The following is a 22,629-nucleotide window of genomic DNA, read 5'->3' on the forward strand; positions in this document are numbered from 1 at the left end:
ACACCTGTCCACAACCTCAAACAGTCACACTCCAAACTCCACTATGGCCAAGACCAAAGAGCTGTCAAAGGACACCAGAAACAAAATTGTAGACCTGCACCAGGCTGGGAAGACTGAATCGGCAATAGGTAAGCAGCTTGGTTTGAAGAAATCAACTGTGGGAGCAATTATTAGGAAATGGAAGACATACAAGACCACTGATAATCTCCCTCGATCTGGGGCTCCACGCAAGATCTCACCCCGTGGGGTCAAAATGATCACAAGAACGGTGAGCAAAAATCCCAGAACCACACAGGGGGACCTAGTGAATGACCTGCAGAGAGCTGGGACCAAAGTAACAAAGCCTACCATCAGTAACACACTACGCCGCCAGGGACTCAAATCCTGCAGTGCCAGACGTGTCCCCCTGCTTAAGCCAGTACATGTCCAGGCCCGTCTGAAGTTTGCTAGAGTGCATTTGGATGATCCAGAAGAGGATTGGGAGAATGTCATATGGTCAGATGAAACCAAAATAGAACTTTTTGGTAAAAACTCAACTCGTCGTGTTTGGAGGACAAAGAATGCTGAGTTGCATCCAAAGAACACCATACCTACTGTGAAGCATGGGGGTGGAAACATCATGCTTTGGGGCTGTTTTTCTGCAAAGGGACCAGGACGACTGATCCGTGTAAAGGAAAGAATGAATGGGGCCATGTATCGTGAGATTTTGAGTGAAAACCTCCTTCCATCAGCAAGGGCATTGAAGATGAAACGTGGCTGGGTCTTTCAGCATGACAATGATCCCAAACACACCGCCCGGGCAACGAAGGAGTGGCTTCGTAAGAAGCATTTCAAGGTCCTGGAGTGGCCTAGCCAGTCTCCAGATCTCAACCCCATAGAAAATCTTTGGAGGGAGTTGAAAGTCCGTGTTGCCCAGCGACAGCCCCAAAACATCACTGCTCTAGAGGAGATCTGCATGGAGGAATGGGCCAAAATACCAGCAACAGTGTGTGAAAACCTTGTGAAGACTTACAGAAAACGTTTGACCTGTGTCATTGCCAACAAAGGGTATATAACAAAGTATTGAGAAACTTTTGTTATTGACCAAATATACTTTTTTTTCTCATTTTGTCTGTCATAGTTGACGTGTACCTATGATGAAAATTACAGGCCTCTCTCATCTTTTTAAGTGGGAGAACTTGCACAATTGGTGGCTGACTAAATACTTTTTTTCCCCACTGTATATAATGGTGTGTTTTGTATATAAACATAGTTCAATGACTAGAATACAGTATATACATACAGTAAAGGTGGGTAAAACAGTATGTAAACATTATTAAAGTGACCAGTGTTCAATGGCTCAATGTATATAGGGAAGCAGTCTCTACGGTGCAGGGTAGAGTACTGGGTGGTAGCCAGCTAGAACAGTGACTAAGAATATTGGTGATTGTTAAACAGTCTGATGGGCTGGAGATAGAAGCTGTTTCTCAGTCTCTCTGTCCCTGCTTTGATGCACCTGTACTGTCTCTGCCTTCTAAATGGTAGCGGGGTGAACATGCCGTGGCTCGGGTGGCTGAGGTACTTGATGATCTTCTTGGCCTTCCTGTGACACCGGGTGCTGTAGATGTCCTGGAGGGCAGGCAGTGTGCCCCCAGTGATGTGTTGGGTTGACCGCACCACCCTCTGGAGAGCCCTGCGGTTGTGGACGATGTAATGGCCATACAAGGCAGTGATACTGCCCGGCAGGATGCTCTCAATGGTGCATCTATAGAAGTTTGTGAGGGCCTTAGGGGCTAAACTGAATTTCTTCAGCCTCCTGTTTGTATGAAGGGACCAATTTATCCAATACATATACAGGTGATTAAACCACCATTGGTAATTAAACCACCATTGGAAACCCATTGTATTATGGCAGCCATATTGGATTTTGGACGCCATATTTGATTTTTTGGGGGGCTAATGTAATTGCAGGAGTAGGGGCTGAACAAATAAAATCCACAGAGGAACCTTTGACTGAACATATTTCAATTTTCAGTTTCTGAGCCCACTTGTTTACTTAAAGCCGATTATATTACAATAGCCACAACATAGAAAATCATGTAACTGTATGTATTTCTGTCAGGCAGGACGATACAGCACTGAATAAGAGCAAATTTGACTTGTCTATTAATCAGTTACCAAAAAGTTAAGCTTACATTCAACATAAATATTCATAGTCGACATGACCTCCTATTGTATCTCTGTGTTTACAGGTCTATATTTCCAAGATGTAGACAACTGACTACTTGTATTCCCAATTTTAGCAATATCAGAGCCTGCAATATTGGGTTACATGATCTTATGCGGCCCATCCCCCCTTCAGCCAGGCATTATTCTGCACTTTTTGAGTTTAGGGGGTGTGTCAGTATCTCAAAAGCTAAATACCTTTTTGAGCATTGGCCACTAGCCTAACTGGCTATACCTAAAGCAGACATTGCCATTGGCTGCATGGAGTCGCATTAAGTGAAATCCCATGCAGCGTTCCAACACTGGAATATGAGATGAAATCTAGACCTTGATTAGGCTGATAGAAATCCTCATTATATAATATAATATATAATATATAATAATATAATAATAAGCCATTTAGCAGACGCTTTTATCCAAAGCGACTTACAGTCATGCGTGCATACATTTTTTTTTGTGTATGGGTGGTCCCGGGGATCGAACCCACTACCTTGGCGTTACAAGCGCCGTGCTCTACCAGCTGAGCTACAGAGGACTTTAGTTGAATGATTTTCAATTTGAGTGTCATTATTTCTATATAGCTACACTTTCTTTTTCTGAACTTTTAACGCGAGTAGGACGGATGTAGCTTCATTACAATGATCAAGAGCAGCTGCTCACCAATTTGACAGCTTCAACGCAGTTCCACCTCCCACACCTCCAAAACATCAGCTATGCGGGTGTCGGTTAACGCTGGATCTAGGCCTTAGTTTATTTTTCTCTATCTCTGATCTCTAGTGTGGCAGCACCCTCGTCTCTTCCACTCTAATGCACACATAATACTGTAGGGTTTTGGTTCCATTCTACATTGCCCAATATACATATTTCAGATTGATTGTATAGATAGAGGGTTGGGAAAGCCACTCAAAACCCCAATTGTGGACTCAAATCAATAGTATGCATAGAGCAGCATGCCGTAGAATCTCATTATCTCACTCTCTCTCTCTCTCTCTCTCTCTCTCTCTCTCTCTCTCTCTCTCTCTCTCTCTCTCTCTCTCTCTCTCTCTCTCTCTCTCTCTCTCTCTCTCTTTGTCTTTCTCTCACCCATGTTAACTCAAATGGAGCTGACAGATTGTCTCAGAGATGGTTGGAAATGAGGTCTTGGGCCAGTGAATCGCATCGTGACTGGCTCCTTATACATAAACATGTCTTAGCATGGTTCCCAGTTTACAACCTAGCACTCTGTCTAAAAACTAAACTCGTTTACCACTTTGCCATCTCTTCTGCAGTGCATACGTATGCTGTTCTGTACAGTTGACTGCTGGTTCATTTGCTGGGGTTGAATTATGCATTGTTCCCACTGTGCTACTGGATGGACACATTTGAACGTGTTTGACTGGACAGATCAAAACTCACCCATTAAAATGCCTGTGGTTAGCATGCTGCAGAGAGAGAGAAAGAGGGAGAAGAGCAAATTCAGAGAGAGAGAGAGAGGTTAGAGAAGGAGAGAGAGAGGTTAGAGAAGGAGAGAGAAAGAGGTTAGAGGTAGAGCGAATACACACAGAAATACAGAATATTCCTCTACTCCTCAAGGAATATCTAAATTTCCTTGCAAGCGTGTGAAACAAGGCCATCAAAATGAAAATCAGGATCCTCCAACTACAACTCTGATTCTGTCCAATATATCTGCACCCAGAGAACCCATGGAAGACAGTAATGACTGTTGACAGCAGGCAGACTCAGAACTCATATTTTTGGCAAACAGAATAAAGTGAGATTAGCAGGAGGATACACAGAGTAAGTGGAGAGTGGGTTGACAGTGATGTGAGGAGTAAGGGGCTAGCGACTAGCTTTAGTTTGCAGAAAGAAATGTGAGGCACGGGCTAGCTAGCGTTAGTACTGGGCTGCAGTGATGTGACTAAAAAGGGCAAGCTAGTATTAGTGCTGGGCTGCAGTGATGTGAGGAGAAAGGTCTAGTTAGCGTTAGCTCTGGGCTGCAGTGATGTGAGGAGAACGGTCTAGTTAGCTTTAGAGAAAGGTCTAGTTAGCGTTAGCTCTGGGCGGCAGTGATGTGAGGAGAAAGGTCTAGTTAGCGTTAGCTCTGGGCTGCAGTGATGTGAGGACAAAGGGGCTAGCATTAGCGTAGCACTGGCCATGGCTAACGCTGATGTGCTGTGAGCTCGTGTCAGGGCTAACGACTAACTGTTATGATGTCACCCTGCGCAAAATATAATCATACTGTATGTTTACTAGAATTTTATAAGCATGACTGCTGATACTGTAATACAAGCCAGGCAGCTCAATAGTTTCCCGGACCCAGATGAAGCCTATTCCTGGACTGAAAAGCATGAAACTCAATGGGAATCTTAAACTTAATTTCAGGCTTAATCTGGGTGTGGGAAACTGGTCCTGCAATTGAATGATAATGACAACAGTGAGTTGAATAAGGCAGAGTATTCTTCGTCCTGCTCCCTCAGAGACAAACAGACAGAGGCGCAGATAGAGCTGTAGACAGGGCTGTAGCAGCTAAGGCTCTGATTGAGTGTGACTGAGCCACTGTGATGTCTAGAGTCTAGGAAAATTTAAGACAATTACTAGCATGAATACCTGTCATCCTATCTGGGACGCAACAGCGACAGCAGCCCACAATGCAGTTTGATCTCAGATGTCAAGAGAAGGAGAAAGATTCAGACAATAGCCCCAATTTATGGTGTTTTTTTAAAAAGTGCACAGAACTGTTATTTTAATCATTATGTAAATTGGGCTTTTTGATTCAGAATCTGAGAGGTGAATGACATAGATGTCACAGTCCTGCATAAGATGGCAACAATCAATGCAAATCCTGTTGACTGTCTGTTGCAAATGGAATGGAAATGGAATGTTGATTGATGGTCAGTTGAATGTTACCCCTAATCATGTCTTGATAGAACGTCAGAAGACATAGATTGTCAGTAGAAATTAGAATACGTGTGTCTATCTCTTTCTCTCTCTCTCTCTCTCTCTCTCTCTCTCTCTCTCTCTCTCTTTCTCTCTCTCTGTGACACATCAAATAGAGGAGCGGATGTGCGGTGGTGTGAGAAAGAAAATACCACCTCCTCAGAGCAGTGGGAGTGCAGGAGTATACACAGCAGAGTCCTCCAGGAGCGGAAACAGAGCTGGTTCTGCTTAGTCTTCTTAAGACAGATAATTCTGTTATGGGGATAATAAACACAACATTCATCTCTCCTTATCGCCACTAACACAGACTCAGGCATATGCCAGACGCGTCTTTGCTATCGTCATCATTGTATAACACTGTAAAGAAGGTTATAAGGGAATGATATGTAGAGATATATGCTATTGATGTACAGTTGAAGTCGGAAGTTTACATACACCTTAGCCAAATACATTTAAACTCAGTTTTTCACAATTCCTGACATTTAATCCTAGTAAAAATTCCCTGTCTTAGGTCAGTTAGGATCACCACTTTATTTTAAGAATGTGAAATGTCAGAATAATAGTAGAGATAATTATTTATTTCAGCTTTTATTTATTTAATCACATTCCCAATGGGTCAGAAGTTTACATACACTCAATTAGTATTTGGTAGCATTGCCTTTAAATTGTTTAACTTGGGTCAAACGTTTCAGGTAGCTTTCCACAAGCTTCCCACAATAAGTTGGGTGAATTTTGGCCCATTCCTCCTGACAGAGCTGGTGTAACTGAGTCAGGTTTGTAGGCCTCCTTGCTCGCATATGCTTTTTCAGTTCTGCCCACACATTTTTTATAGGATTGAGGTCAGGGCTTTGTAATGGCCACTCCAATACCTTGACTTTGTTGACCTTAAGCCATTTTGCCACAACTTTGGAAGTATGCTTGGGGTCATTGTCTATTTGGAAGACCCATTTGCGACCAAGCTTGAACTTCCTGACTGATGTCTTGAGATGTTGCTTCAGTATATCCACATATTTTTCCTTCATCTATTTCCTTCATCTATTTTGTGAAGTGCACCAGTCCCTCCTGCAGCAAAGCACCCCCACAGCATGATGCTGGCATCCCCGTGCTTCACGGTTGGGGTGGTGTTCTTCGACTTGCAAGCAACCCCCTTTTTCCTCCAAACATAACAATGGTCATTATGGCCAAACAGTTCTATTTTTGTTTCATCAGACCAGAGGACATTTCTCCAAAAAGTATGATCTTTGTCCCCATGTGCAGTTGCAAACCGTAGTCTGGCTTTTTTATGGCGGTTTTGGAGCAGTGGCTTCTTCCTTGCTGATCGGCCTTTCAGGTAATGTCGATATAGGACTTGTTTTACTGTGGATATAGATACTTTTGTATCTGTTTCCTCCAGCATCTTCACAAGGTCCTTTGCTGTTATTCTGGGATTGATTTGCACTTTTCGCTCCCAAGGATGAACCAGACTTATAATATTATAATAATATGCCATTTAGCAGACGCTTTTATCCAAAGCGACATACAGTCATGCGTGCATACATTTTTGTGTATGGGTGGTCCGGGGGATCGAACCCACTACCTTGGCGTTACAAGCGCCGTGCTCTACCAGCTGAGCTACAGAGGACCAGACTTGTGGAGGTCTACAGTTTTTCTTCTGAGGTCTTGGCTGATTTCTTTAGATTTTCCCATGATGTCAAGCAAAGAGGCACTGAGTTTGAAGGTAGGCCTTGAAATACATCCACAGGTACACCTCCAATTGACTCAAATTATGTCAATTAGCCTATCAGAAGCTTCTAAAGCCATGACATCTTTTTCTGGAATTTTCCAAGCTGTTTAAAGGCACAGTCAACTTAGTGTATGGAAACTTCTAACCCACTGGAATTGTAATACAGTGAATTATAAGTGAAATAATCTGTCTGTAAACAATTGTTGGAAAAATGACTTGTGTCATGCATAGGGATGTAACGATTCGTTTTAACAACGATTCGATTTGTATCACGATTCGTGGTTGTCGATACGATTCAAGGACGATATTGGTTCATTTAGAACGATACGATCCGAAACGATTCAGTGACTTGAAATCGATTCAGTAACCTTTTAGCCAAAAATTCAACCAGTGTGACTGAAATAAACACCTGGTAACCAGTTGCATTTTAATGGCTGGCAATAGTCTTGATATTTTTAACAGTGTTTCATGCCTCCATGCAGACCATCTGGTATTATGAAACTTACCCAGTTCCACAAAGGAGATCCCATTTTCTTCACATAGCTTTATTCAGTGCAGCAGTTTTTTTTTCTCCACCTTTTTGTAAATAAAACTGCAGCAGCTTGACCACAGAGCGATGAAATGTCTCACAGTAAGGAACGTTGCGATCAGCTGATTTCGCGCAATTCTCCAGTGTGTGTGCGGTGCACAGAATGTGCACAAGGGAGTCTCCAACCGCAGCATGTTGCCGGAGTATGGAAAGAGAAACATATTAAACAGAGCTTGCCGCTGTTCTTCATTCAGCTTGTCTCGCCATCTGGCAAGTGGGCGACTGGACATTTATTCTCGGCTAGCTTTTAGCAATGGCTTGCGCCACATTCGTGTGCTCCTTGCTCTTTTCATGTTTGTCAAATAAAGGATGGTTGAAATTCTTTGAGCCTTTATAAAATGCACCTGTTTTGTCTGCTAGATGTGGATTTGAGCGGCAAATCTTGCACCACATTTCAGTGCGCTCATCGTTAGCTTCAAGCCACTGCACATCTTGGAGCCACTTTTCCGAAAAAAGTATTTTCTTCGGCTCTGGCTCCAGTTGGCGTTTCTTTGTAGGTGGCGAAACGCCAAAGAAGCTGCTTAATGTCTGTTGCTTTTTGGACATCCCTGACAGTAGTTGACAAGCAACATGTCATGTGTAAGGTTAGATGAGAAGATCGGTCAAGTACGCAAAGGCGCGTAGTAACACAAGTGGCATTACGCATTCCTGATTTTTGTCGCGCTTGCGTATCTGCGTACCAGTTATGTGCACCCCTGCATATAAAGTCTGACGTGCTTAAATCCAATGGGTTATTTCCTAGTATCGATACAATCGATTTATTACATTTTAAAACGATGTTAGATCGATATATGTTGTCCAAAAGGCCAACTCGCCGAGCACAGATCGATGTAGTTGGATCATATGAATATAAATCGATACATCGATGTAGTAGATGGATCGTTACACCCCTAGTCATGCATAAAGTAGATGTCCTAACCGACTTGCCAAAACTATAGTTTGTTAACAGGAAATTTGTTTGGAGTGGTTGAAAAACAAGTTTTAATGACCAACTTAAGTGTCTGTAAACTTCCGACTTCAACTGTATGTTCTGCTCTGTCTGTGTAACCAATAGATGATGAATATGGAAGCATTTGTGGTGTCACACACCCACGGTGCGTTTGTATCTGGGTGTATGGGAAAAACATTGTGAATTCTAATTATAATAAAGAATGATATTTTCAGGTCAGGAATACAAAGAACGTCATACACTCAAAACATTTTATGTACAGCACTGCCGTTCTGCAGTCAAGATCAAGTTTTTTTAATCAAAGGGACCGTTTTTGTTGGCTATATAAAAAGCTATTTAGAAACCAGAAACTAGACTGATGACTGTGTGTGCTTACATCTTCTGGTATCAAATACAGACAGAGTGAACAAGATACTCACAAAGTTCAATAAAACAGTTTACAAGAATCACTGACTTCATCAAGAGTTTGAATCACAACACTACACTCGGCCATTTATAATACTGTCAGAAAAAAGACAGAGGCCCTGACTGTGACACTAACAGAAGGGCACGACAGAGAATGAAAGAGAAGAAAGGTGTTTGGCAGTGCAGAGTTGTATGCAGAAATCAACTACGACGATTACAGTAATATTAATGCGCATTAAAATAAAACAATTACAATATGCTTGTAATATCCTTATATCCCTCCTCCATATCCTTCCTTCTTTCCTTCTCTATATATCTTTCCTTCCCTAGAGTGATAGAGTGTGTAGTATACAGTATGTACAGTCTAGTATGTGAGTAAGGCGTGTGTGAACTGAATTGTGAGTGCAGAGTTTGAGTGAGGTGTGACGTGAGTTTGTCCGGTCCAGCCCAGTCCACTCCAGCCCAGCCAAGTCCAGCCCAGCTATGCCTAGTCCACTCCACTGAGTCCATTTCAGCTCAACACAGTCCAGTATAGTGTGGTCTCGAGTGTCTGGCTTTGTCCATTCATGTCTGGTCCCAGTTCAGACCACTGGGTTTGTGCAGTTGTCTCGGCAGTATGGCTGTTTAGATGTTACTTGCTCCCTGCGGATGTATAGTGTGTAGTCCTGGCACTTTTTCCCTGATAGTGTGTAGTTATACATACAGTAGTTGTGTAATAGTGTAATCGTATACTGTACAGTAGTTGTGTGGCCCTAGTGCCCAGTTTGTCAGTTGTGTAGCTGATTGTGTAGTTTATTTATTACTTTTTTGGGGCTGCTGTAGTTTTGTACTGTAGGTGTACAGGTATGTAATCCAAGCAGTTTGATCCTGCTTGTGAAATGTTTTATATTTCTGTAGTTGTAAAGGTGTTTGACTCTGCAGGTATGATGTTGTACAGTTCTGTGTACTAGTATGTTTGTATAGTCACTCTGCAGGTGTGTAGTTATGTAGTCATTAAAGGTCCAATGCAGCTGTTTTTATCTCAATATCAAATAATTTCTGGGTAACAATTTTCCTAGGATTGTCTGGGAGTGGTCTGACTGGGGAGGGGAAAATTGAAAACTAGCTGTTTTTGGCAGAGAAGTTTGTAACTCTCTTTCTTATTAGTCTATTAACTAATTTACTGCCTGATGATGTCACCAGGCAGGCCAAAACTCCCACCAAAACAGGCTGAAATTTCAGGCGGTCTTATCAAACTTACACTAAAGGGGCATTATCATAATTTTCACAATTCAAAGTATTATTCCAACCTCATAGTGTGGAAATATACACTGAACATAAAACACAGGAAAAATCAATTTTTTTACTGCACTGGACCTTTAACAGTAGTTGTGGGGTTTTAACAGTTGGACCCTGCGGGAGTGTAGTTGCTGAGCTCTCTGCGTATGGTGCTGAAGGGCGACAGCTCCAGCTCTGTGGTACACTCATGTTCATTATCATCACTAGCCGTGCCTGAGGAGTGGGTATGGTTACAGCAGCAGCAACAACAACAGTCCAGAAAGGCCCTGCCTAGCGGGCGACATAACAATAGGAGCAACACGGGCGTCACTGCCGCCCGGCAGAACAACAACAGCTGTGACAGGAGGTGTAAGACCGCCATGGTCCTCTCCGGCACGCCCGCCGCCATGTATGCCGATACGATGTTACAGATGTTCTCCGGGACCACGCAGGCGCCGTAGACGATGGCGAGCGCCACAACGGTACAGTTCATCTGGCTTTCTAGGCGTATCTGCTTCTTGTTGCCGCGGACGGAGGCCTGCTCGGCGCGGCGGATCTTGCGGGCGGTGACGAGGGAACAGCCGATGGTGAAGAGCGTAGGGAGGCAGAAGTAACAGCCGAAGCACCACCAGAGCCGCGCGCCCTCGTAGGTTAGACCCAGGACGTAGAGCGTATCCGGGAGCGACGTCGAGATGCGCACCACGCAGCGCTCCGTTGGGGGGTCATCCGGGAGGGCGGGGTCCTCTGTGACCAGCTGGCGGATCAGGAGCTCAGGGAGAGCCAACAGGAGCGCTCCGATCCAGATGACGGCGAGCTTGGCTGTAGTGGAGGTGCAGTTCTCAATCATCTCATAGTACATCTGGACGTTGGTGGCCGCACGGAACCGGTCAATGCACAGAGCGCACAGGGTGAAGGTGGTCACACCTAGAGATGCCACCTGGGGACAAATACATGGAGAAATGGTTAATGGTTTATCAAATGGTTTATCACAAAGACAAATGGTTTATCAGAATGTTGAGTCATCTGACAGTACACACCAAATAGATCTTTTTAGTTTTACTTTCACAAAAATGACAACACAATTCTTAGAAATCTGACAGAGGATTGTACAGAGTCATTCCTTGAATTGAAAGAATGAATTAAACTGAAAAAGATGCCAAATTCTAAGCCTCTCAAAGCTTAGAAAACACATCATTCAGAACCAAGTCTCTGCTCTGCATTGGTTAGAGTCTGAAAGACTAAGGCACAGCAAGGAACCTGGAACATATTCCTCTCCAGCTGGAATCACTTTGACTGCAGTTACTACAGGGAAAACTAACTGTAGCCAGACCCAGACCCAGCTGCTGTAGTCTGTATGGTCCTGCTCTGTGATTACTGCTGCTGCAGTTTACTACATGAACAGTAAAGCTGTGGAGATTTCTCTCTCTCTCACTCACTCCGTCTTCTCATTTCCTCTCTCTCCTTCTCCCATCTCTCTCTTTCTCTCTCTACCCTCTCTCATGCACTCTCTCTCTTGCTCTCCCTCCTCTCTCTCTCTCCTTCCCCACTCCCTCTCCCCTCTCTCTTCCTCTCTTCTTCTCTCTATCGGTTCATTAGACTAGTGTTTCCCAGACATCCCTGGGAGGCCACAGAGACTACAGCCTTCGAAACAGCAACATCCTGCAGAGATAGAGATAGAGAGGAGAACCACACATGCACTATGGATCTCTGCCAAAGCTGCTCCTGTTCTAATGAAGTAGAGCCTAAAGAGAACAATCCTGGGTCAGCCATTAGAGAGACCTGCATGCTATTGTACAGTATGCTCCTGTAGACTTCAAAGAGGTGTATGACAGTGTGCAGGTATTTCTAATCCTTTTATAAGACATTTTGATACCTTGCACCTGGTATTTACTCCTGTATACTTCAAAGGAGCATAATGTTATTTTTTTCATTTTTACATTAAAACAGTAAAACTGGCCAAAAAAAACGAATTGGTGAAACATTGATTTAACCAAAAACGTGGTTCATATCTTGTAAACAAGATCCCTCTTCCATGGTGACTATTGATGACCTTCAGCCTGTGCTGGTCGTACAGTGTGATTGGTTGCTTTAATTACAGCTAGAGAGGGCTTCCTGCATCCTGGCCAACCATGCACCATCGCCTCTGTGTGCCAGGTTACTGTCTTCGAGCCCTACTCTGCTTTGTACACTCAGACAGGTGCCTACATGGTGAATATTTCATAGCCTGAACACTGGGCTCAAGACAAGTCAAACTAAACACTGACACACAGACCGGGTGAATTCTTTGATCAGATCTCACAGAGCAGGAGAGAGCGAGGGGGCAGACTAGGACAAGCCCAGCTTTGTACAGATATGTAGATCAAAGATATGTGCATGGGCCAATGGCCATGGTGCTGGAGCTAGTGTGGTGCTAATGCTGCTTAACTGAAAGCTGTGTGTGTGTTTGTGTGTGCGAGATTATTCCTATCGCTAGGCTAATTATTCATGCAACAGCCTGACAGCTTCATAATGATTAACGGGCCAATTTGGCAGATCCCTTCTCTGTGTACCTGACCCCTGTCATGTCTGCCTTATCTGTGGCCATGCTGATGGCAGTCTGTACAGCACCATTGTCTCTGTCTCAGTTACTTGTATTGTACAGCAGGTAATAGAGATATTTCCCCTGTTGCTGGTTTAATAATTCCCTGAGTAAGCTCCTCTGAGCAGTTGCCTTCAAAACCCAACTAATTAATTGGAGTTTAATGGCGTCTGAGTGACTGGGGGACCCGCGGCGGGCGGCCATGTTGGATCCTGAGTGTCTGTCATGGTAATGACTCTTATCTATTGATAAATGGGGTAATACTCACGAATGCACACACACACACATATACACATACAGACACAGAAACACACACACACACACACACACTGAGTGTATGAATAAGCTGACTGTTACAGGCTGACTGCGTCTGACCCTCCCTCTCTCCCTCCCTCTCTCCCTCCTTCCCCAGACCATAACTCCAACAGAAGAAGCCTAGGCCCTGGCTGCCACTCTGCCACGGGGATCATCAGTCTCTCTGTACAGTCAGGGAATGGATCATCACAGAGACAGGCTGGCAGACAGGGTCAATCTGGACCTGAGCACCTGGAGTTATTACTCTTAAGACTCCATGACGTAGCCTCTGAACTGTAACACTGATTTAATGTTCACTGTTTTAGCTCTATGTGTGATATGGTTATCCTAGGTTACTGTTGAGATGAAGCTCATGGTAAATGTCTATTTTCAAGTGGACAATACAGTTCTATTCTATTCTACACTGGCCATGCCAACGCATGATTCACACAGTTATAAATAAGTCTATATTTGATTTCTGCTTCTATAATGAGTAATTTTGTTAATTTAGTTTCATTCTCTCTGGGTTGTGATGTTGTTATGTATCTATGTGGTCTATCTCTCAGCAAACTAAACATCTTCTCATCCTCTAGCTAACAAAGAGCCTGAATGGGATAAGTATCACCCATCCTCCATTATTTACAAACACTAATTATATACACTGAATCATTAACATACAGTATATTCCAATTAACATCATGTATGTGTCCATCAGACCGCATGAGTAATGAGTAATAGAGGGGCAGACAATCTGCACTTGGGCGGAGTGGTGTGTGTGTGTGTGTGTGTTGGAAGAAGTGTATACGTGTATGTGGGAGTGTGTGGTGTGTATGTGGGAGTGTGTGTGTGTATGTGTGTGTGAGAGTCCTTCCCCTAATCACAGTGAGCACGTGCAGAGAGAGGATCGCCGTGGGTAACGATCAGTGGAGGGCAGGCCATCCCACCCATCTGGAATCTCAGCACGCCCTGCTACCGTGTGTGTGTGTGTGTGAGAGAGAGTTTCTGCGTGTGTAGGTGAGCATGTATTTGTGTGTGTGTGTGTGTGTGTGTGAGTGAGTGAGAGTGAGAGTGAGAGTGAGAGAGAGAGAGAGAGAGAGAGAGAGAGAGAGAGAGAGAGAGAGAGAGAGAGAGAGAGAGAGAGAGAGAGAGAGAGAGAGAGAGAGAGAAAGAAAGGTAGAGTGTCTAGGTGTGTGTGAGATTTAATGTGTGTTTGAGATTCTATGCATGTGTGTCCATAAGTGAGAGAGATTGAGCCTGTGCATGTGCGCACCCACGTACATGGGTGTCCGGGTGATGAATGTCTAGCTATTAACACCAATCCCAGCACAATGCAGTCCTCCACCTCTGACCTGAATGGCTCCCAGTAGAATGTCTATTCCCTGCAGCAGACTGGGATGAGTTTATCTCACTGCAGACAGCAGCACTTCAGCCTCCCAGTATCTCTCTGTCTGAGAATGGACAAAGCTGCTGGAGAGAACCACTCTATGCCTCTCTGAGCCTCACTGTTCTCACTGAACTTATCGAAGCAAAATATCTTTACTATTCACTACTGGCTGCGGCTGTTGATATAGCCTACGCTACAGACATTAGCCATGGACGTGATTCACATAACAGCACTCATGACCCATAAGGGCCTCTTCCACTCAGCCTCTCTCCTTAGAGCTCTGCACATCCCTGGAGACTTGATTCCATACACATACTCACGCACACCACATGAGCAGGCTACAGAAGCCATGCACACACATTCAGTACACGCAACACAGAGAGGTCCTCCCATCAGTTTCAGAGGTACTGTCCATGCCTCCTCTCCTAGCTGTCTGTATCTAATGCATTATCATCACCATTGTAGCTGGGCTCATATCTACTGTCTGGGCTCTGGGGATTGGAATATGGGTTTATGCATGTGTATGAGTGCGCGTCTGTGTGGTCATGTATGTGCATACGTGTCTTCGTCTGTGAGTCTGTCTGATTGTGTCTGCACACACGTGTGTGGGTGTGTGTCATGAGTCAGTGGGCAATGCAGCCCGAGGCTTCCTCTCCTCCGAGTGGAGTGTTCTCTCACACATCCTGCCCACAGAGCGACTTTACTCCCCACTTAACCCACATACAGTCACAGTGGATCAGCTCACTGGGCTGAGGACACACAGGGCTGAGGACACACAGGGCTGAGGACACGCACAGACACATACATGCACAGGCATGGCCGGACGACACACATGCATGCACTGATGCATGCAGGGACTCATGGGCATGCATACCTAAAATTCACAAACGGGCCTGCACGCACAGACTCCAACCTCCACACACACACACACACACACACACACACACACACACACACACACACACACACACACACACACACACACACACACACACACACACACACACACACACACACACACACTAGCCAGACGGTCTACTGACACCTTCTTCAAGCTCTCCTCACCCTACACCTGGTGCTCTACTCAGAACTCAGGTTTCTCTGCAGCAGCAACCCAACATCCTCCTCCAGTTTCACCACTACACTGTACAATGAGATTAGGAGTTGTGGGAATACGAAACTGGGTTTAACCCAATGGCCTTACAAAGGAAAGGCATGACTGCTCCAGCCAGGGTAAAGTGAGATGGCTATAAACTGGGTGTGGAGTTTGTGACTTACTTAGGCCCTTTGTATGTGTAGGTGAGAAAGACAGAGATATCATAGTAGATAGATACAGAGTAGTGTGTGTGTGTGTGTGAGAGAGAGAGAGAGAGAGAGAGAGAGAGAGAGAGAGAGAGAGAGAGAGAGAGAGAGAGAGAGAGAGAGAGAGAGAGAGAGAGAGAGAGAGAGAGACAGACAGAGACAGAGACAGAGACAGAGACACACACACAGAAGTGGGAGAAAAAGAGGGAGAGATAGAGGGAAGGATTTAGTGTGTGGGTGTCATGAGGGGAGGGTGGAGGGAGGAAGGCCACTTCTCTCCAGCAGGTGTATGTAGCAGTGTCACACTGGGTGTCATAATCAGTTGAGGTAACATCTGAGCTTGGTGGGAACTCGTCTTGTTTATTATTGTGCAGATGAGGGCTAATCCCATGTTAGGGTGAAATGGATTAGTGTCTTGTTCACTGTGATAGGGTTTTCTATCACAACTTGTCCTGAATATGACAATACTGTATTATAAATGTGTAATACACAATGCAATACTATTTGAAATTGTGCCTATGCAAAGAGAAATGTTCAGATTCCCCATGCCCCATCTTCCACCAATATGAGGAGAAAATCTGTAGTAGAATATAATAAAATATAATAGAACATAATAGAATACCTCCAGATATGGCACGATTTTACACGTGAATTCTCCCAGTAGCCAGGACTTAGTCAATTCATGGAAAATGACGAGGGGCAGACAAAAGAAGACGACTACAAAATCCCAGATGGCCAGGTTAGCTATGAGAGAGTTGGAGATGCTCTTCATATAGTAGTTCTGACACACGATGCACAGTATGGCTATGTTCCCTGCTATCCCCACGAGGAAAATGATAGCAGAAACGCCTGTAATAGCATAAGCTCCAAATGTTTCACTTGTCACAGGGTAAAATGGGTTTCTGATTTCGCTTCCAAAATCTGCTGTGTTGGGAGGGGTCATTGGAGTGGCATCCCACGGGTTTTCCTCCCGGTAAGTAAACATCTCGTTTTTCCTGGTGAAGAAGTCGAGCGGGAGGTCGGTAGAGGTGAGAGCTAGGGGCTTGGGTATTGGTTCCCATGGAGATAGAGGGGGGCCCAGCCCGTCTACTGAGCTCTGCGCCTGAGATAAAGCCATTGAGCTTTTGTTCAACACTTTTCTCCCCCTCTCCCTCTTAAACGCCTTCTTCTGCTCGTCTTTTGTGCCTCTCTTGCGTCTGTCACTGTCCAGTAGTCCCCCGTGCTGCTGGCCCATTGCTGTGGGCTTAGTGGTATTGTATCCACCTGCCGTCCCCATGGCAGCGGCCGGGCCAATCTCACTATTCAACTTTCTCCTCTTGTGGCGGCGCGTCAGATCCCTGTGCGGGGTCGCGGAGGAATACCCCAGCGTCAGTGTTCTGTTTGAGTGGTGTTGCTTTAATCCTACATGTCTATGTTTTGTTTCATCTGCAATTACACGCGTCCTTCTCACAGAAGTAGAATGAATATGTTCCATCCATGTTTGAAGAGTCTGTTTGGAGTAGGACGTACCTGTAGCGTGTCCCCCGGAGCGAGTGCTGTCATAAGCTGTGTTATGGGGACCCTCTCCGATGGCTGTGTGAGCGGTCCTGTGTGTTGCTGTGGCGTTAAGGCCATAATAACCCCCCGCTGTTTCTCTAGTTCCTATGTCGCCATTATTTCTGAGAGATAACACATGTGCATTCCCCAACAACACACACAGCGTCCTCAGCATCAGAGTCCGCATGGTCCAGATCATAGCACAGACTGAGAGATATCCTCGGTGAAGAGAATAAGCTCCCGTTCAGTCAACACCCATAATGACAAAAATCACACTAAACTTAAACACTCAACGTAGATCCCAAACATCTTTTAAGGTTTGCAAACTTTTAGCTCATTTCCAAATTCAGCGCTCTTGTTCTGTGCAAGCCAGCCGCCACCTCCTCCTGTGAGATGTATTTTGTCAAGTAGAAAGTGTCATGCCTTACCGAACGATATATCCCTGCAAGGTCCCCATGGAACCACATGCCGCTAGCAAACTCATTTTACAGCGACAACATGGTCACATGCATCTCATCTCCATAAACAGCAGATCACCGGACTTTCCCTTGTGAGCCGAGCAGGCTGCACTGGCTGTGGTTGGGTCGGGCTGAGTCTCACAGGCTGTGCGGTGCTGCTGCTGTGTGCTGCTGTGTGTTTGTGACACAGCTGCAAGCTGAGAGAAGATAAAGAAGAGAGGCGCAGCTCTGGCTGGCTCTCTCTGTCCGCTCCGTGGAGCACCGAGGTGAGCTGGGCGTCTCCGGGAGGACTGTGGAGGAAAATGGACTCCCCTGGCGGCTAACCCTGATCTGTCACTCCGCATCCATCAGATCCTGCCTCCAGACTACCGCCGCTGGCAGCCAACCACGCCCGATGACGCGCGCGCAATAAATATATCATAATCATAATTACACATAGAGATATCGCCGTATACTGACACCACCACCACTTTCTCCGTGGTGTAATATAATATTTTGGGTTTAAACTATTCTGATGTCTATTTTCTCGATATCAGTTATTGTGCAAAACATCTGCAGTAGCTTGTAGCCTACAGGCTATGTGTACACATCCCAGCTAGCACATAAAGTTCGACAACCATATATTTCTTAGAACTTGGTGAGAGCGTGGTTGTCCTATGGTTATTTTGCATACAACCTTTCTGGGAACGGTGCAGTATAGTTGCTTGGCTTTGGAACATTCTCAACACAACTTGACAAAAAAACATAACTTTCTTGGTATTTCATTACGTTAACAGAATGTTTCCTAAAAGTTCAAACATGGTTACATTTAATTTCAATTCTGGTAATGTTCTAGGAACGTTCTACAACTGGTTTGACATTGGGAATGTTCTCAAATTGTTCCAAGAACCTTAAGAAACAACGTTCTTCTGTGGAAATGTCATTACTTCAGTATAACGTTTCGTACAGATTTTCTAATGGTTCTATTTAAAGTCATGTTCTCAAATTGTTCAGAGATCTTTAAGAAAACTTTCAAAAAAAAACACAAGAAAACTTTAGTAACGTTCAGAGGACGTTCTAAGAATGTTATTTAAAAACATATACATTCCGTTCTCAGCATCAACAAGACTATCTTGTTAAGTGTGTTCAAGTGTGTTGGCTGAGCCCACTAATTGGCCACACAATTAACTAATGGGGTCTGTTTGAATAGACTAAAATGACAGCTTTGTATGCGTAAAAAAACATTGCATGCTAGCTCCATCCTGGTGGCGCAGTGGACTAATTCCATGGCTAGACAACAGAAGCTTATAGGTTCAAATCTCACTGATGCCTTGTCACAATAAAAAAACAAATGTGTTTGCATGATTAATGCCTAAGGATATTAATTTCCATGTGTCTTATCTGTGCTTGGAGTTAAAAAAAGTTCACCTAACCTACAAGTGTTATTGAAACATTCACTGAAAGTTTTAAGGAAGTTATTCAAAAACCTCCAAATAACCTTTCATTTCTGTTCTCAGAGCGTTTATAAAACCTCCCAGGAAAACTTTAAAGGAACCAGAGTAAAACGTTCTCAGAACCTCCCTGCAATTTAAAAATAAACATTCCCAGAACAGGCGAAATGTTCACTTCTGTTCTCAGAACGTAAAAAAAAAACATTTCATTTTACTGGTCAGGTGAAACCAAATGTGAAACCAATGTGAAACCAAAAACATACGTTCCCACAACTTCCAAGGAACGAAATGTGCTAGCTGGGATTTAGACACAATTATATGAGACCATGATTTATGTGCACTGTCATACCATGCATATGCATAGGCCTAATAGGATATGTATCATCCCTTAAAAATAGTGCAATGAAGTAGAGTAATTAAATTAGTAGGAAAATTAGATTATTTTGTCTGCATTCATATTGGTAACAATTTTTAAACACTTCCCCTAGCTGTCTTTGTAGTTAGAGAACATACTTGTTTGACAAGAGTTCTCACTCTGGGCTGACACATCAAATAGAAACAAATTGTTTTGAGTATATGGACAAGATAGAGCCTGTTCAGCCTTGCAGAAATATTTCCTGCAGGAGGAGGGAAGAGGGGAATGTTGTAACTGCTAAAACTGGCCACACAAAGTAGGCTAGATACTGTATCATAATGTTATGGACTAATAGACTATTCAATGATTGAGGACATTAAGACCACATTGATGACCAACTGGAGGAAGAAAATACACAGTTCAGTAACAGTCAAAACTGGCCACACAGTAGCTAGCACATTTGGTTCCTTGGAAATTGTGGGAATGTACGTTTTTGGTTTCCCTTGGTTTTGGGAACGAAGCCATACGTTTCCTGACTGGTAAAACTGAATATTTTTTAAATGTTCTGAGAACAGAAGTGAAATTTTGCCTGTTCTGGGAACTAAGTTTTAGGTTGCAGGGAGGTTCTGAGAACGTTTTACTATGGTTCCCTGAAAGTTTTCCTGGGAGGTTTTATTAATGTTCTGAGAATCTAAATTATAGGTTATTAAATAACGTTCTGAGAACATGTTTCATTAAGACATTAATAACACTGCTAGCTTAGGTTAACTGTTTTGAACTCCAACCATAGATAGGAAACTATGCTACCCTCCAGTCCCTCGACTTCTTGGCGCTGACGGAAACATGGATTACCACTGAAAACACTGCTACTCCTACTGCTCTCTCCTCGTCTGACCATGTGTTCTCGCATACCCCGAGAGCATCTGGTCAGCGGGGTGGTGGCACAGGAATCCTCATCTCTCCCAAATGGACATTCTCTATTTTTCCCCTGACCCATCTGTCTATCTCCTCATTTGAATTCCATGCTGTCACAGTCACTAGCCCATTTAAGCTTAATATCCTTGTCATCAATCGCCCTCCAGGTTCCCTTGGAGAGTTCATCAATGAGCTTGACACCTTGATAAGTTCCTTTCCTGAGGATGGCTCACTCCTCACAGTTCTGGGCGACTTCAACCTCCCTACGTCTACCTTTGACTCATTTCTCTCTGCCTCCTTCTTTCCACTCCTCTCCTCTTTTGACCTCACCCTCTCACCATCCCCCCCTACTCACAAGGCAGGCAATACGCTTGACCTCATCTTTACTAGATGCTGTTCTTCTACTAATCTCACTGCAACTCCCCTCCATGTCTCTGACCACTACTTTGTATCCTTTTCTCTCTCGCTCTCCTCCAACACTACTCACTCTGCCCCTACTCAGATGGTAATGTGCCGTCGCAACCTTCGCTCTCTCTCTCCCTCTACTCTCTCCTCTTCCATCCTATCATCTCTTCCCTCTGCTCAATCCTTCTCCCTCCAATCTCCTGATTCTGCCTCCTCAACCCTCCTCTCCTCCCTTTCTGCATCCTTTGACTCTCTATGTCCCCTATCCTCCCGGCCGGCTTGGTCCTCCCCTCCTGCTCCGTGGCTTGATGACTCATTGCGAGCTCACAGAACAGGGCTCCGGGCAGCCGAGCGGAAATGGAGGAAAACTAGACTCCCTGCGGACCTGGCATCTTTTCACTCCCTCCTCTCTACATTTTCTTCATCTGTTTCTGCTGCTAAGGCCACTTTCTACCACTCTAAATTCCAAGCATCTGCCTCTAACCATAGGAAGCTCTTTGCCACCTTCTCCTCCCTGCTGAACCCCCCTCCTCCCTCTCTGTGGATGACTTCGTCAACCATTTTGAAAAGAAGGTTGACGACATCCGATCCTCGTTTGTTAAGTCAAATGACACTGCTGGTCCTGCTCACACTGCCCTACCCTATGCTTTGACTTCTTTCTCCCCTCTCTCTCCAGATAAAATCTTGCGACTTGTGACGGCCGGCCGCCCAACAACCTGCCCGCTTGACCCTATCCCCTCCTCTCTTCTCCAGACCATCTCCGGTGACCTTCTCCCTTGCCTCACCTCGCTGATCAACTCATCCTTGACCGCTGGCTATGTCCCTTCCGTCTTCAAGAGAGCGAGAGTTGCACCCCTTCTCAAAAAACCAACACTCGATCCCTCTGATGTCAACAACTACAGACCAGTATCCCTTCTTTCTTTTCTCTCCAAAACTATTGAGTGTGCCGTCTTTAGCCAACTCTCTTGCTATCTCTCTCAGAATGACCTTCTTGATCCAAACCAGTCAGGTTTCAAGACTGGTCATTCAACTGAGACTGCTCTTCTCTGTGTCACGGAGGCTCTCCGCACTGCTAAAGCTAACTCTCTCTCCTCTGCTCTTGTCCTTCTAGACCTGTCTGCTGCCTTTGACACTGTGAACCATCAGATCCTCCTCTCCACCCTCTCCGAGCTGGGCATCTCTGGCGCGGCTCACTCTTGGATTGCGTCCTACCTGACCGGTCGCTCCTACCAAGTGGCGTGGCGAGAAGCTGTCTCCGCACCACGTGCTCTCACCACTGGTGTCCCCCAGGGCTCAGTTCTAGGCCCTCTCCTATTCTTGCTATACACCAAGTCACTTGGCTCTGTCATATCCTCACATGGCCTCTACTATCATTGCTACGCAGACGACACACAACTAATCTTCTCCTTTCCCCCTTCTGATAACCAGGTGGCGAATCGCATATCTGCATGTCTGGCAGACATATCAGTATGGATGACGGATCACCACCTCAAGCTGAACCTTGGCAAGACGGAGCTGCTCTTCCAACCGGGGAAGGACTGCCCGTTCCATGATCTCGCCATCACGGTTGACAACTCCGTTGTGTCCTCCTCCCAGAGTGCGAAGAGCCTTGGCGTGACCCTGGACAACACCCTGTCGTTCTCCGCTAACATCAAGGCGGTGACCCGATCCTGTAGGTTCATGCTCTACAACATTCGGAGAGTACGACCCTGCCTTACACAGGAAGCGGCACAGGTCCTAATCCAGGCACTTGTCATCTCCCGTCTGGATTACTGCAACTCGCTGTTGGCTGGGCTCCCTGCCTGTGCCATTAAACCCCTACAACTCATCCAGAATGCCGCAGCCCGTCTGGTGTTCAACCTTCCCAAGTTCTCTCACGTCACCCCGCTCCTCCGCACACTACACTGGCTTCCAGTTGAAGCTTGCAT

General features: G+C 45.0%; 1 protein-coding gene across 2 annotated transcripts; it reads right to left on the bottom strand.

The window, feature by feature from the left end:
- Positions 1-10,075: 10,075 nt before the first annotated feature.
- On the bottom strand, positions 10,076-18,080 carry LOC121546217 (prosaposin receptor GPR37-like). Of its 2 annotated transcripts, none has more exons than XM_041857309.2 (2): positions 16,225-18,080; positions 10,076-10,981 (listed from the first exon to the last, which is right to left on the bottom strand). In XM_041857309.2, the coding sequence occupies exons 1-2, from the start codon at positions 17,335-17,337 to the stop codon at positions 10,166-10,168; spliced, it is 1,929 nt and encodes a 642-aa protein (XP_041713243.1). In that variant the 5' UTR covers positions 17,338-18,080; the 3' UTR covers positions 10,076-10,165. The 2 variants fall into 2 exon arrangements, with proteins under 2 accessions (XP_041713243.1, XP_041713245.1); XM_041857311.2 differs by having other exon boundaries at positions 17,567-18,077.
- Positions 18,081-22,629: the final 4,549 nt, after the last annotated feature.

The sequence above is a fragment of the Coregonus clupeaformis genome, unplaced genomic scaffold (genome assembly GCF_020615455.1).
Source record: "Coregonus clupeaformis isolate EN_2021a unplaced genomic scaffold, ASM2061545v1 scaf0070, whole genome shotgun sequence".
NCBI lineage: Eukaryota > Metazoa > Chordata > Actinopteri > Salmoniformes > Salmonidae > Coregonus > Coregonus clupeaformis.

What these genes read in the sequence shown, in the direction of transcription:
- LOC121546217 (XM_041857309.2), bottom strand. Translation starts at nt 17,337, where the DNA reads ATGATCTGGACCATGCGGACTCTGATGCTGAGGACGCTGTGTGTGTTG. An exon ending in AAATCGTGCCATATCTGGAG is followed by an intron (nt 10,982 to 16,224) that starts GTATTCTATTAT and finishes ATTTGTCCCCAG; the next exon opens with GTGGCATCTCTAGGTGTGAC.